This window comes from Diabrotica virgifera, chromosome 5 (assembly GCF_917563875.1).
Source record: "Diabrotica virgifera virgifera chromosome 5, PGI_DIABVI_V3a".
NCBI lineage: Eukaryota > Metazoa > Arthropoda > Insecta > Coleoptera > Chrysomelidae > Diabrotica > Diabrotica virgifera.
In genome coordinates, this window is record NC_065447.1 from 215,559,706 (window position 1) to 215,576,094 (window position 16,389).

A 16,389-nucleotide genomic window follows, 5' to 3' on the forward strand; every position below is an offset into this window, starting at 1 on the left:
TAAAGTAGCATTTTTAACGCTCCTATGGAGTGCTAAAAATTGCATTTTTAACACGGTTGTAGAAAAAAAATTTAATAGGTTTTGCCCGAAAATTGCTTTAAATTTTTGGTTATTTCAAGTTGAAAAATTCGATTTGGAATTTGACGAATAAGAACGTATTTTTGATGTGCTACAACAATTTTAAAAAAACCTTTTAAACCACCTTTTTCAAATTGCGCAAGTTGTACTATTAATATTAATGTTAATAAATGAAATATAAATATTTTGACGTTTCACAATTTGAGAATTCACTTTTAACTGCAGTGCCTTAAAAATTTTAAAGCACTAGTGCCTTAAAGTAGCATTTTTAACGCTCCTATGGAGTGCTAAACATTGCATTTTTAACACGGTTGTAGAAAAAAAATTTTAATAGGTTTTACCCAAAAATTGCTTTAAATTTTTGGTTATTTCAAGTTGAAAAATTCGATTTGGAATTTGACGAATAAGAATGTATTTTTGATGTGCTACAACTTTGCTTTTACTGGTTTTATAGACTTTCTGAACATACATTTTTTTTGCTTTTTTAAAAGCTACATTTTTGCTAAGAATATTTTTTTCGATAAAATTACTAGAAAAGTATTGACTTAGTTTAAAAATTAGTCTGTTGATCCATTTTGGGACTTACTTTAAACGCGCGTTTTTTTTACCCCCGAGAAGGGGTAACTGTAACTGTCATCCCCCAAGTAAAAGCAACCAACGGTACAAGTTCAACTTTGAAGTAGACAGTAAGTAGAACCTAAAACCAGATTTTTGTGCCATTCGGAGTTGACTCTGAAAATGACACTCCAAAATGGTCATTTACTGGGCTATTGTTGTTTATTTGTCCCGATGTACAACCCTAAACCCCGATTTATTTTTGCTTATGTACCGATTAAAAACAAACCGGACCTGGCAACACTAGTGTATGCCAAATTTTAATGTCAATCCAAGCGGTTCTTTAAAATCTAGAGGTTTTGCAATATTTTACCTTTAAAGAACGTACTATTATGGGTACTCCAGTTGTCGGACGCACTAAAGTTTAGAAACCTTTATATTTATTACGGAACGCCCTTCAGCCGAAAATTTTCCGAAATAGAAAACTTGTCCGACTCGACATGAATAACTGAGTAAAAAAAGTCACATGAAAAAGGCAATATTTTTTAAAGCGTGAGCCCAAGGTCTAAATGAAGTATATTATACGAGAAGCTTCACGGTGTTCGGGATACGACGAAGCAGACGTTAGAATAGTGACCTTGGAATTCTAGAACTTATGTACGGCATGGTAACGAATAGAGATGGACTAGTCCAGATGATTCTAGAATTTGTATCTAGAAGCAGCTCTCTTATTAGTTTAGTTCTAAAGATAATATCTTCAAAACCAAATAAATAGGTGTCGTAAATAAATAATTTGTATAATTTAGAACAGCTCGTTTTACAAAAAATCGTTACAATATATTGAGACGGATGCTGAGGCTGAGAATTCTATAGATATAAAAAGTTACCAAAAATAAGATGCTTCGACGCATGAGTAAACAAAAATAAGTGCTAATGACTATATCAAAGAGAGGAAACTACAATAATTGGAACATGGGTTGATGGGTAAAAGATATGAATTACCTCGAATCATATAAGAAGGTACAGTACATGGCAAAGCTCAGGAAGAAGACGCCAGAACTGATGCTGTAGGTAATAAATATATAGAGTAATAAACAAAATATTCTTAATTGTCTATACCCAGATATAATCAGTCAATATTTGAACAACCAACGCGCGAAAGAAAGTTATGTCCGCCGCATATTGCCTTTAATGTCTGCCTCAGTTGCAGACGAAACGTCACGCAATTCTATACCATTATTAAACAATAAAGAGATGTACTAATAATTAATAACATTTTGCAGAGCAGAAGTAGGTCACAAAAATACATAAATATTATATTCTCCTTTAACTGTTTTGTCTTCCTCGAATATTGGCAACTAATTGCATGACTTCACTTTATTTACGGCAGTAAAATTTTGGATTTAATAGATGAAACTGAAGGTTCCAAATCATTTTCACTTTGTTGTCTCTTCGTATTTTGTTGCCCGACTAATAAATTCTCTATAAAAAATGTACAGCATTAAATTGCATCTGAGGTATTATTTTAAATAAGAAATAAAGGTTTGATAAATAGCTACATAGTTATAGACGGAGAGGCAGCGCTGAAAAATCTCTTTGAATTTACTAAAGCTAGATTTTTCACAGTTGATTACTGTGAGTGTGTAGAGAAACATACTGCGGTCGGTCAAGCGAAACGTAGAACGGGGGTTACTGAGAGGGTATCAAATTTGCTTTCCTACGAAGGTAATTAAATCCATTTACTAAGGCTGAAAATCAGTACACACATTTTAAATTAAATATAAATAAAAGTTATTATAGTCGGTCAGCTGTATGACAGGACAGATTCGGTCGGTCGGCCCCAATAGTCAATTGAGGAAATGAAGCATTTTGGCTCGCAATTTTTTCGTCCAGCATGGATTTACTTGAAATTTTCACAAAAGGTAGGGAATAGTCCAAGGATCATTTTCTATATCATGCCGCTATCATACGCTAAAACCTTGGGGGTGGTTGCCACCTCATCTCGGGGGTGAGAATTTTCTATTACATTTTAACCATGTAATTCGGCGGAAAAAGTGATTCTAAGAAAAAAATGTTTTTTACATTTTCTTCGTAAAACTAATATTTTTCGAGTTATTCGCGCTTGAAACTAACAGTTTTTCGACGAAAAAATCGACTTTTTTAGAGGTTTTTTTAAGAATAATTCGAAAAATATGCATTTAATCAAAAAAAAACTGTAGATATCAAAATTGTATCTTTTAGTAACACAAACCAAATTCTTTTCCAATAATATCTTTAAGACCAATACAAACCCAGATACGGCATGTTTAAGGTTATCATTTTTCGTCAAATGCATAATTTGAAATATTCAAAGCCAAATAATGGGAAAAATTTGCATTTTTCGAGGAAAACTTAAATAATCTTTTTTCAAGTATACAATTAGACCTTTCAAAAAAAAAGTAATAAAAAGTTTCTAGCATGAAAATTACGCGACTTATAATCAAAAAATGTCGGTACCTGCTTTTCTCTACGAAAAAATAAGTGAAAACAACCCCCTAACTACCTTCTTAATTCAAAATTGGTCTTCACCGTTCTGTAGTTCCTTTTATATTTATATTATCAACACACTCAAGGAGTTTGACCTATTTAAAATGCCTAATTTTGGAAAAATTGGAGTTTAAAGAAAAATAGATTTTTTGCAATTTGGTATTTTTTACCTTTTACTTCAAAATATCTCCGAAAATACTGAAGAGACGAAAAAAATTATAAACTACTAAATTGTAGCTTTTTTAATGACTAAAATTACCCTGTGCATAGATTTTCATTACAGTGAATAGTTAGCCAGATATAGCTGTTTAAATCCTCTATTTACCAGCAAACACCCCCTTATTCGAGCCCTTTAAACCCGCCCCAATTCAAAACTAAGGGATCTTACGGAATTTAATTTACACAATCTTATAGCTCTTTAAAAATCCTACAAAATCATTTTTGAAAAACTTTTTATCGCCAAAAACATAGAATATTTTTCGAGGTATTCTCAAAAAACCCTTTAAAAAAGTCGATTTTTTCGTCGAAAAACTGTTATTTTCAAGCGCGAATAACTCGAAAAATATTAGTTTTACAAAGAAAATGTAAAAAACATTTTTTCTTAGAATCACTTTTTCCATCGAATTACATGTTGTTCTGAAGCTATTTCCTTGTGGCATTTTTATGATTAACTATTTAGTCAATTATTAAGTTAATTAATTCTAAATAGTTAATCGAATTACATGGTTAAAATGTAATAAAAAATTTCCACCCACCGAGAAGGGGTGGCAACCACCCCCAAGGTTTTAGCGTATGATAGCGTCATGATATATAAAATGATCCTTGGACTATTCCCTACCTTCTGTGAAAATATCAAGTAAATCCATGCTGGACGAAAAAAATGCGAGCCAAAATGCTTCATTTCCTCAATCGACTATTGGGGCCGACCGACCGGCTCTGTCCCGTCATACAGCTGACCGACTATAATAACTTTTATTTATATTTAATTTAGAATGTGTGTACTGATTTTCAGCCTTAGTAAATGGATTTAATTACCTTCGTAGGACATAGGCGTAACCAGGGGGGTTTTGGGGGTTATAACCCCCCCATTGGGATGTACTTTGAGCTCTATACGCTTAATACAATAGCCCTCAGAGACCTTCCGGTAGTTGTAACCCACCCCTTTCAGGTAGTTGTAACCCCCCTTAGGATCATCCTGGTTACGCCTATGTCGTAGGAAAGCAACTTCGATACCCTCTCAGTAACTCCTGTTCTACGTTTCGCTTGACCGACCGCAGTATGTTCCTCTACACACTCATAGTAATCAACTGTGAAAAAACTAGCTTTAGTAAATTCAAAGAGATTTTTCAGCGCTGCCTCTTGGTCTATTATGATGTGCTCCTATTAATTATATTTTATAATTTTCAGGTGGATAGTTATATTATTATTCCATAGAGCATGTGAACATTTATGGCAATTACACAAGGTTTTATAAACAAAATTTTACCTAATAAATCGATATCATCAACTGGTGCCTTCATAATTTTCTTTTTCATTTCATTATGTAGGTCGATTTTGTGTTTAGCGCCACTAACGTCTTCAGCGAAGTCGTTCCTAGCTAAGTCCTCCTAAAAAAATACATAAAACTGTATGTAGTACATATAGATTTTGTACATATTTGTATGGGGTTAAATGACAACTGATAGTGAAATTTGACATTTCAATTTCAATTTCCACTTCAGAAATCGTTGTCAAAAAATTATTTTAAAAATAATGATTTGTGTTAACCTGTGCCTGTTTACTGACTGATTGTATCACGAAAATTCCTGAAATTGACTTAAAAAGTAAGTATCCTAGATACCTACTTGGAGATAATTTTCAATGTCATTTTCTTTTTGATAAGTTCGCCACGAAAAAATACTACATATTCTCAAGACTTCCGGTCTGGACATTAGAATCACCGCAAATTTGTATTGGGGCCAGGCTGCATGTGTTAGGGTTGTGAATCAGAGCTCCGAAGAAGTAAAAATCAAGCGTGGAGTTCGACAAGGCTGTATATTGTCACCAATGTTGTTTGATTTTTACGCTGAAACAATCTTAAATGAAGTGTTAGAAAGCGCAAAAGAGGGCATACCCATTAATGGCGTGCTTATGAACATGGTCAGATACGCAGATGACACCTTGTTAGCGACAGGATCAATTGAACATCTTCAAGCGTTATTGAACCGAATGGTGACGTTCTGTGCGATATATGGACTCAAACGTGGAATCTTACCCATTTCTTTTGCAGATTTTTCACCTATAACACACACATTTTACCATCTCTATACATGAAGGTTTACTACAATTTTCCGCAATTGAACTTTCGCGGAACCCCTGCGTGATCTCCACGGAACCCCGGGGTTCCAAGGAACACAGTTTAAGAAACGCCGTTTTAAAGTATCACATAAATGCTATAATCGGATTTAAATCTGATCTGGGCTATATACGTACTGTATAATTTTTAAATTAAATCTCATCAAGGTAAGTATTCACTATGCTAGCGACATGAATACGTGCATTAGCACCAATATGTCATATCCAATATGGATTTCAAATGGCAAAACATGATCTTCTAAAATGTTTTCAATGTACCGGGTGTCCCAATAAGAATGGCCCTCGGCCATATTTTCATAATTCTAGGTCCACTGCGAGAGGGCGTAATTGAATATTAAAAATTAAATCAAAATAAATTTAGCTAATGAAAGGGCACGGGAAATCCAATCATCGTATTCTTCATAAAATTCTGTGCATATTTGATTTCACAAGTTTAAGTCTACCTTTGCAAATAAGAGGTGGGGGTGAGTGGGAACCTTCTTATAAAAAAAAGGCTGTAAGTCCGGTTCTGCTAAATCGAATGTTGCATAAATATAAGTATGCATTTTTAATCCTGTATTACAAAATTAGACCAAATTAGCAACAGAATACCGAAAACCGCATGTCGATATCTTGTTTCTATCTCGAGATATCTTAAGAAACGTGTAAATTTTAAACAACCTTTAATGCCACCGGTAAACGAAGTTAAGGAAAAGTAGTGTGCTATGGAAAAAACAAAGAAACGTTTTCCAGATGTAAACGTACATAATTAATTAAAACAACAATAAGACAAACAACACTATAAAATATAGCAAAGAAATAAAAGCAACTACTTACTTAGTGACGAAGTAAATGTTCAAATTGTTGCCCATCATTTTCGATGCAAGCATTTACTCTTTCAAGAGTAGATTGAACAGCAGTCTCAATTTCTGCTTTCGCAATGCTTTGAATGGCGTTTCGTATTTTCTAGATCATGTTTTCTCGAGTAGTGGGCCTATCAGCAAAAACAAGGTCTTTAATCCGTCCCCATAAACAAAAGTCTAAAACAGTTAAATCTGATGCTATTTAATCTACTCTTGAAAGAGTAAATGCTTGCATCGAAGATGATGGACAACGGGCAACAATTTCAACATTTAGGCAGTCACTAAGTATGTACTAAGTAAGTAGTTGCTTTTACTTCTTTGCTATATTTTATAGTGTTGTTTGTCTTATTGTTGTTTTAAATAAGTATATACGTTTACATCTGGAAAATGTTTATTTGTTTTTTCCATAGCACACTACTTTTCCTTAACCTCGTTTAACGGTGACAGTAACAGTTGTTTAATATTTACACATTTCTTAAGATATCTCGAGATAGAAAAAAGGTATCGACATGCGGCTTTAGGTATTCTGTTGCTAATTTGGTATAATTTTGTAATACAGGATTAAAAATGCATACTTGTATTTAATATTCTCCAAAGAGAAATATATTTCCAAAAATAATTAAATAACGCCCAGTAGCTGGCATATTACTTATTAGGCTATTTCGAAAATAAGACTCTTACATTGACGAAGAAGAGCTGTGTTCAACAAGACCAAGTATGCAAAATTCGATTTAGCAGAACCGGACTTACAGCTATTTTTTCATAAGAAGGTTCCCACTCACCCCACCTCTTATTTGCAAAGGTAGACTTAAACTTGCGAAATCAAATATGCGCAGAATTTTATGAAGAATACGATGATGGGATTTCCAGTGCCCTTTCATTCGGCAAATTTTGATTTTTAAATTTTTGATATTCAATTACGCCATCTAGCGGTGGACCTACAATTATGAAAATAATTTCCAGGCTTTTCCTGAGGCAACCTTTGTTATAAACATTTTTTTCTCAAAGCTGTACTACAAACGGTTCCTGAGATATGGCCGAGGGCCATTCTTATTGGGACACCCGGTACATATCAGTTGGCATTAGCCTAATCACGTCCACGTGTTCGGTATGTCCTTTCAACGCAATACCTCTCCGTAGCACTATGCCGCCACCACCACAACTAACGCTCTGTATGAGCTTACAACTGACATATTGTTCGCCAACTCTTCTGTAGACGAAGTTTTGAAAATCTTGCTTCCATATGGTGAACGGTATGCCGGACATAACCTCATACAGAGTGTTAATTTTGGTGGTGGCAGCATAGTGCTATGGAATGGTATTTCTTGGAAAGCACATTTTAGAAGATCATGTTTTGCCACTTGCCAGCTTTATTGGAGAACAAATTCGTGTTATTGCACCATGACGCAGGTCTTCATGTCGGTATAATAGTGATAGTGAATACTTACCTTGATGAGATTCAATTTAAAACCTATATTGGCCATCATATAGCCCATATTAAATTTAAATCAGATTATACTGTTTATATGATACATCAAAACATCGCATTCGGAAAGGAAATCCTATTTCTATGACACCGGGGGCAGCACAAAAATTTTTTATTTCAGACGTTAATTTCAAAATATGCAATATTTTTGTCCGTGTGTGTATTTCCTACGTAAGAAGAAATAGAAAACTGAAATAAAAACGAGTAAAGTAAAGAACCTAATATTTACCTGCAAATCGTCTAGTCTATCCAGAAGGTCAGCGGCTTGCCACGCGAACTCTTCAATGGCTAATCTAACTTCCAGCCAGTGAGCATGATCATAAGACAAAGTACCTTCTAAGTCAGATGTCAGTTGACTACTATCTATTATTTTTGGCAAAGCTTCTATACTTATCATATTTGTCTGGAATAGAAATATATTACTGTATGAATATCAGTGAGTACAATCAATTATTAATAATATGTAATTAATATTATTCATCATTTGGATATAGTTTTATTTTTTATTTTTCCGACCAAGTACTGAAAAGTAAATGATACCCTGTTCTAATGCATTTTCTTTTCTTCAACGTACCTTGTTGATTGAAAGTTAAGAGTCCATAGCAAACAATAATAGGTAAACAGAAATTATAACGATCAGAGGCAAAAAAGTCATAAGGGCAAAAAGGAAGATCAGCACGGAACCAACAAGGCAGCGTTCTGATGTCATATATACTTAGGCATATATGCAAATAAAAAGGTATGAAATATGCACATAAATATGCAGTATTTTACCCAAAAATATGCACGTTTATCTAGAAAATATGCATGTAATTAAAAAATATATTTACAGTATTTTTTATTTACAAACATATTTACAATATCTCCACATGGTATGGTGTTTTAATTAATATGGCTATATTTTATTAACTAAGCTAATTAATTACAAATTTAAGTATTTAAGTATTTTAACAAATAAATAATTGATATTATTTCGAATTGTGGTAACAATAAATAATTATCAAATGCTATTCAAAAATTTGTAACAAATACTTATGGCTTCTATCTGATTACATAGAAAAACTTCTTTCGATATTAACTGATGTAATTGGGGCATTGTTCAAATTTACGATAATAGTTGGTTCTAAATTAAGTGCTTCGAAAAATGTCCCAGCTAGTACTTGAACCACTTGAGAAAGAATGTGGTAATAACCACTGTTTTTTTTCCATGGTTGCTTTAAATTTTTGAAAAATTTCCTATCCAATATGTATTACTTTTAACGTTTTGAAACAATGATTCAAATTCTTTTATTTAAAATGTACTGTCTAACAATGATAATTATTTGGAGGATTCTAATTGAGTAATAGTTTTCTGAACAAAACTAGTGTTTGATTTTATGAATGACACCACGACACTGAACTGTTTATTTGCGGCATTTTCAAAGCACAATAATTATTCACAATTACGAAGACACGTGTTCACAGCTTATTTTACAACAAAAGCGAAATGGGCCGTCAAAATAAAAATTTTTACATAGAGATATAAACTGGCTGATTTTGGAACCTTTGTAACCAAAACGTGACAAAACTGTGTACAAGCCGCTCTTTTATTAGTTACTACATTCAGGTACCCAAAATTTGAATATGTACCAAGAGATTATAAAACAAAGTTAAATATTGAGATTTCCAAGCTACTTGTTACAGTAATATAAAAATATATGTGTAGTTACAACCAAAATTTAAAATTATATGCGCTTTATGCACACTTATATAAAAATATGCAAAATTGGAAATTTTTGCATTTTTTATGCATAATATGCAAAATATGCAATTTGCATATTTGCCTAAGTCTACATATGAGAATATGACATCAGAACCGACCTGAACGCAATGCAAAAAGTTGTAAGTCTCTAGGTGCTGTATTTAAAAATCGATTTATCGTCGTCGTGGATGTGAAGATAGCTAACCCACATTTTCTCAAAAAAGAGTTAACTGCAGCATCGCAATCAGAAAGAAAGGTTCCACGTTGTAGTGAAGAGAGCTACGTGAATATGTTGTTTCATTCAAAATGGAACATTTCCAAAACATGGAACCTTTCTTTCTGATTGCGATGCTGCAGTTAACTCATTTTTGAGAAAATGTGGGTTAGTTCTCTTCACATCCAAGAACGACGTTATTTTGTGCTAAATGCCTTGGTCAGATACCAATGGTAACTCATAATAATTGTCGGAAGATTTTTTCAACTGAAACGACCCACTCATAATTAAAAACGGGTAAATTGTAGAAATTAAAATTATGTGTATAAATGTGGGTATGTGTATAAGTACGTATTCGAATGCATATTTGTATTTAGTGTCATTATAAATTTCCATTAGTAGGAGATATACATGAATTAGTAGAGTATAAACAATTATAACGAACAATTTAAAAGGCTTAATTTGTCACATTAATTTGTAACCACACGATAACCAATTAATTCAACCTCTAAACATGTTTATGAAAGGAAAATATAAACACGATCATGAATGTTTTTATTTTATTGATGATTATTACTAGATGTGGTATATTAAAAGTGTAATTGTTTTTTTATTAATACTTTAACATTAAGTCATAAACAGTGGAAAATAAAAAACTAAAAAGAAGTAGAAAGTAAATTAATCCTTTAAACGCCGAATCATTAAAAACTGTAGAAAATGTTATTCGAGCGTTATGGGGACCTATTGGGTTGTGAAGAGTAGGTCATAAAACCAAAAATAAGTTAAGTCAAGTTTTCCATTTAAGTGGGGACTTTCCATTTTTTATAATTAAGTACTTTCGATGGGAAATAAGCCACAATTTTAGCAAAAAAATAATTTATTAACGTTTCGACGCCCAAGTCGGGTGTCGTTGTCAAAATACAAAATAATATTGTGGCTTATTTCCCATCGAAAGTACTTAATTATAAAAATGCCACAAGGAAATAGCTTCAGAACAACATTCCATTTTTTAATTTAATTTTCCAACAATCGATTTTTCCGATTACAGCACCGTCTATTCATAATTAGAAAAAATGTCTCGAATAAAAGTTACTTATTTTTACGTAAGGAATCCAAATCTGCAATAAAAAAATCTGGGCTCCTATTTAAGATTTTAAAGTAACCCCCACCCTACCTCCGTGAGGGGTCGTGTCATTCGATAGATTTTTCAAAAATACTGAATATGTGTATTTTGCAGTTTTTCGATCTGATGTTCATTTCACGAGATATTGCGGGGTTCCTATTTAAAACTTTAAATTTACCCCCACCCCTCTCCGTGGGAGGTCGTGTTTGGCATCATTTGACAGATTTTTGAAAAATATTGAACATGTATGTTTTAGTTTTTCGATCTGACGTTTATTTCTCGAAATATTCGCTTTTTTCTTGTAAAACTTTATGACTCACTCATTTCCTTACGCGCCACTCAAACCGTCAGATTTTTGAAGTATACACTGTTAGGCATGTACTTAACTTACCTTAACTTAATTTGACGATTTCGAGTTTTTTAAGGATAGATTTTTTTTCGGACCCCCCTTAACGAACTCTCCTATGGTAGGGGGTACATTTACAGGGTACAAAGCTTCTCCCTATGTGATAATCTGACGCGCTCGAGTAACTGTAAAAATCTCCGCTTGGGCTCTCCTACCAAGTATTTCTTATGGATTTTTGGCTGCTGATTACGGAATTTCGAGGGTAGATTTAGATCTGAATGGTCAAAAAATTGTCATAAACAATTTAATTGTTTATAATTATTGTTTATAAGGCTCTATCTCGTGAACTAAAAGACAAAAAACTTTTTCAAATAAAATTTGTTCCTTAATAAAAAACAAAGAAAATGGCGTTTACTAAACTTAAATCCAATAATTAGAACCCACGATATTGTAAAATTAGTGCATCATCCAAAATAAGTATTTTTCGAACCATTTTCGATTGTAACTCGGCTTTTACGCATGCAAATGAGTTCTGCGAAGTCTCATTTTAAAGCTTAATTCACATACATATTTTCAAATAAAGTTCGTTAAATTACTTAAGAAGTCAAAATCTTTATTTGTAAATGATATATAATTTATTTAAAAATTGTTTCTAAAAAAGATCCAAATTGGACTCAATGTAGGTACATCACAAACAAACGTTTTCGGACTAATCAGTCCATCATCATGTTAGACTCCAGATCCAAAGCAGTTGAAACTAGCTACTGAGTTAGGTCGAATGACCTTTAAAATGTAACATTTTAGCCATCTACTGTTACTACGATGTTAAAACTGTTTCCTACTGTATTCAACCCAACCATGAAGTTTGAAGCTAAGATGAAGACACCATGTTGATTTAAAATAATTTATTCTATTAATATTTATTGTTGTTTTCAATGTAGCCTAGATGGCTAAAATGTTACATTTGAAAGGTCATTCGACCTAACTGAGTAGCTAGTTTCAACTGCTTTGGATCTGGAGTCTAACATGATGATGGACTGATTAGTCCGAAAACGTTTGTTTGTGATGTACCTACATTGAGTCCAACTTGGATCTTTTTTAGAAACAATTTTTAAATAAATTATATATGATTTACAAAGAAAGATTTTCACTTCTAAGTAATTTTTATTATGGTATACAGTATACAGCCAATGAGAGGGATTCATTTCTTTTTATATTCGTTAAATTACTTTATCTTTATATGTATTAAAGTTATACCCGTTTGAAGTTATAATTTTTTTAAAACATTTGTACATTCATTTGTTTATAGAGAAGAATATTTTTGTGGCATTAGAGAAGAATTTTAAAAATATATTATTTAGACCGAATTACCAATGAAGAAGATTTCTGAAGATTCTCAAAAGAAACAGAATTGAATAATGAAGTAAAGATACGAAAATTAGTATATCTAGACATAGACCGTATTATGTGAGGGACAAAATACCAGCTTCTGCAAAATATCACTCAGGGAGATATTATGTGAGTGGTTCAAATGTTCCTTAAATCAGGTACCTATGTACATAGAGCAGTGGTAAACAGATTACAAATAGTCGTGATGATGACCAACCTTTTGAGCTTCGTTGTTATGGTATCATGAACCGCATGTCAGTGTTTACGTTTCTATAGTTAAAAGCAGTCCAGTGTATTGTTTCGCAAGAGTATGGCAGAAAGTTCATTCAGATATTATACTTTCAACTGCTTTTACTATTTTTTAGTTACCAATGTAGAATGTAGAATGTAGAAAATGGGGCGGCCAATAGAGCCTGATACACTGCGACCTTTGCAGATCTATTGAGTTTCCCCCTTCTTTTAAAGCACTTCATCTAGCTTGGTCCTCTTAATGAGAGTCAACAGCCTTGATAGTGGCCTTTTCCTGTAGCCTGGTGCTTACGGTTTTTCCTCCCCAAGTTCTAGAAACCGCACTCGTGCGAGACCTTCGCAATTACACAGAACGTGTAGAGCGGTTTCCTCTTCTTCCAGACAGAACCGACAGGTGTCCTCTTCTGTCAGGCCTATGAGACTCAAGTGTCTATTGAGTCTACAGTGTCCAGTCAGCAGACCCACTATCATTCTGACAGTGCTGCGACTGCGCGAAAGTAAGTCTGCTGTAAATTTAGCCGAATGTCCTTTGATGACCTGTTTGGCCTACCTCTGTCCTGGGGAGTTGTTCCACCATTCAAGAGACTTCTGTTGCACCCATTTGTGTATAGCTGCTCTTTTTATCGTATTTGCGATTCCAAAGAAGGGTTCCGGACCAACCAGTGGCGTAGATGCCCCTTCTCGGACCAATTCATCGGCCTTCTCGTTGCCACGATGACCCTTATGTCCCGGCACCCAGGCAAGTCTCAACCTGTTTCGACTTCCCACCTGAGAGAGGACATTCAAACAGTTCCATACCAGCCATGAATCGACCTGCACCGAACTGAGAGCCTTTAGAGCCGCTTGACTATCCGAATAGATAACGATGGAGTCGTTATCTAGATTTCGGCTGATTAGTTCCGTAGCGCACCTTTGTATAGCAGCTACTTCGGCTTGAAATACGGTCGTATATGTTCCTAGACATATCCGGACTTCCGTCCTTGGTTTTATGTCATATATTCCAGCCCCTGCACCTATATCGGTTTTGGAGCCGTCCGCATACCATATTGAGTTTGCCGTTATCGGCGGACCAGTTTCCCAGTCCCCTCTTTTTGGTATTGTGATTTGAAAATTTTTGTTAAAGCTATACCTCGTAACCATTCGGTCTACAGGCATTCCTAGAACGGGGTCTGCCTTTATGTCCTGGTATAGCCTTAAGTTATCAGCTCCCTGCATCATACTTATTGGAGCTTGGCCCTGGATCAACCGATGGACTGTTGATCTAGCTTCACTCTGTATGTTGTTCTGAAGCTATTTATTGTTATATTAAATAAATTCATTTTTTAGTAAAATTGTGGCTTATTTCCCATAGAACATACTTAATTCACTATAATTCAATATATATATATATATATATATATATATATATATATATATATATATTGTTAAGATATGTAAAATTTGAATTAATATGGTTTCGATCTTAATATTTTAGAAAAGTTAAAACATATAATAAAAATATACCAAAATTCATTTCGAAGAAATGAAAGTCAATTATCTTTGGATGGCCGTAGGTAAACAAAATTTAAATAGGGATTAAGTATTTTCTTTGTACAGTTAGTATGATAAGAAAGTGGTTATGTGTTTGGACAATGAGACCGGGTTTCCCAAATGGACTTTTGCGGCGAGGGAACAATTGTATTTAGAAATTTAAATGAATGTAATCTTTGTTTAGATATTAAGAAAGGAAAAAAAAACCGATTGGCATGTAATTAGTTTTAGGAAATTTCTAATGGTAGGGAAAATTGGTGTTTGTTATCTGAAAGGTAGATGGGGATAAAATTGAGGAACTCGGATTGGTGAAGAAGGAAAAAGGAGGGGCTAGGTATGAAGAATGGGAGTTTAGCGAAATGTTAGAGGGTGGAAGAAGAGTCAGTTGTTAAATGATCGTTAAGTCGACTAGTGGTGATCTCTAAGAGTCTCCTGAAGTAGTAAGGCAGATAAGTGAATAGTTGTGAGTTTGTTGAAATAAGTGTCCTGACGGAAGCTCATCACGTAAAGCATTGTAAGTTATATTGTTCTACTTATATTCCAAGAGTCACCGTTGCATGCCGGAACGAGAAATAGATTCAGTTTATCGAGAGGAGAAAAGGCTAGCATTGTTTTTTGAAAGATACGTGCATCTGTAGGGGGTCATTAATGACAATAGGCTTGCAATAATTTGTTGCGAGATTGCTGACTACACAGGGGGCTGCTAAGAGTAAATTGTAGGCGACCAGAGACAAGAATTTGGACAACTCATCATCCGAGAGACAGTTTTATTTTTTTTGTAGAATTATTCATAACGCAAATTTCAATAAGTACTTTAGATAGTGGTAGGGTTATTTCAATAATCAGAATAGGAAATATTATTTTTAGAGGATATTTTGAGGGTGAATTTATTTCAATAGATGCTTTTGTACCATATATGTGTTTTATTCCGTTAATCTTTGACCTTATTTATCATATGTAAAGCAAAGGAGATATTGAAGCACGAGAATATAAAACCCTGAGATTAGAGCATTAAATAGTGTGATTAAATCATAAGTGCATCATTAAAATTAAATTTAATTAATTAGTTAATTATCTAATCAAGTGCTTTGAGCACACCGATCTTTGAATATCACATTAACTGGAGCCCAGAACGTGGTGGCTTAAAAAATATCGCAGCTTTGCATTTGATGGTAGGGAAAGAGATAAGGAATAACTACAGGTGATCCAGAGATAATTTGACAATTTTTCCAGGTGTAAAAATATTTTTGATTTATGGATTGATCGTAGATAGTTGATATTTACTGCTATTGAATTATTTAATATTTTTACCAATCGTACATTTGATATTTATTTTGAAATTTACTGATTGCATATTTGATATTTGTGGCGAAAATTTATTAAATTTGGGGAGAAATATTTGTCGTGTTCTGCAACTTATAGAGTGTTGTAAAATTTCACATTTGGCGGGGACAAAGAAAACAGTAACAAAAAGAAACAACATGTCGACCACAAGGAGGCAAAGCAAAATGCAAGAAAGCAGAGAGAATAACAGAGAAGAGGAAAAAATTGTTGAAGAAGGATTGGGTAATGAAGGAGATACAACGATTATGGAGAGAAAAGAACAGGAATTAACAGGAATAGAGAAACTATTGCAACTGATGCAACTCCAATCACAACAAATGGATAGAAATCAACAGGAAACAAAAAGGACAATGCAAGAAAATCAACAGGAATCAAAACGAGCCATGGAAGAAACACAACAAAAAATAGAGAAAAATCAACAGGAAGCAAAACGAGCCATGGAAATAACACAACAAAAAATGGAAGAAACACAAAGAGAAATATCACAGAGAATAGAACAGAAATTGGAAGAGAATGATGGCAAATTGGAAAAGCATTTGGAAAAATATGAAAATGAAGTGAAAGCCTGTTTAGAAAAAGTTAGAGAAGAAACAGAAAGGAAACTGAAGATG

At 33.6% G+C, this 16,389-nt stretch overlaps 1 protein-coding gene across 5 annotated transcripts in view; it reads right to left on the bottom strand.

The window, feature by feature from the left end:
- LOC126885284 (kalirin) overlaps positions 1-16,389 on the bottom strand; it is a 1,143,465-nt gene that overhangs the window by 961,929 nt on the left and 165,147 nt on the right. For all 5 annotated transcript variants that reach the window (XR_007698367.1, XM_050651791.1, XM_050651792.1 and 2 more), the window contains 2 exons: positions 8,072-8,245; positions 4,646-4,766 (listed from right to left, as the gene is read on the bottom strand). Coding sequence is in view for 4 of the 5 variants with exons in the window: in XM_050651791.1 (XP_050507748.1) it covers positions 4,646-4,766; positions 8,072-8,245 (295 nt within the window). In the remaining variant the exon portion in view is untranslated. The remainder of the gene's footprint in view (positions 1-4,645; positions 4,767-8,071; positions 8,246-16,389) is intronic.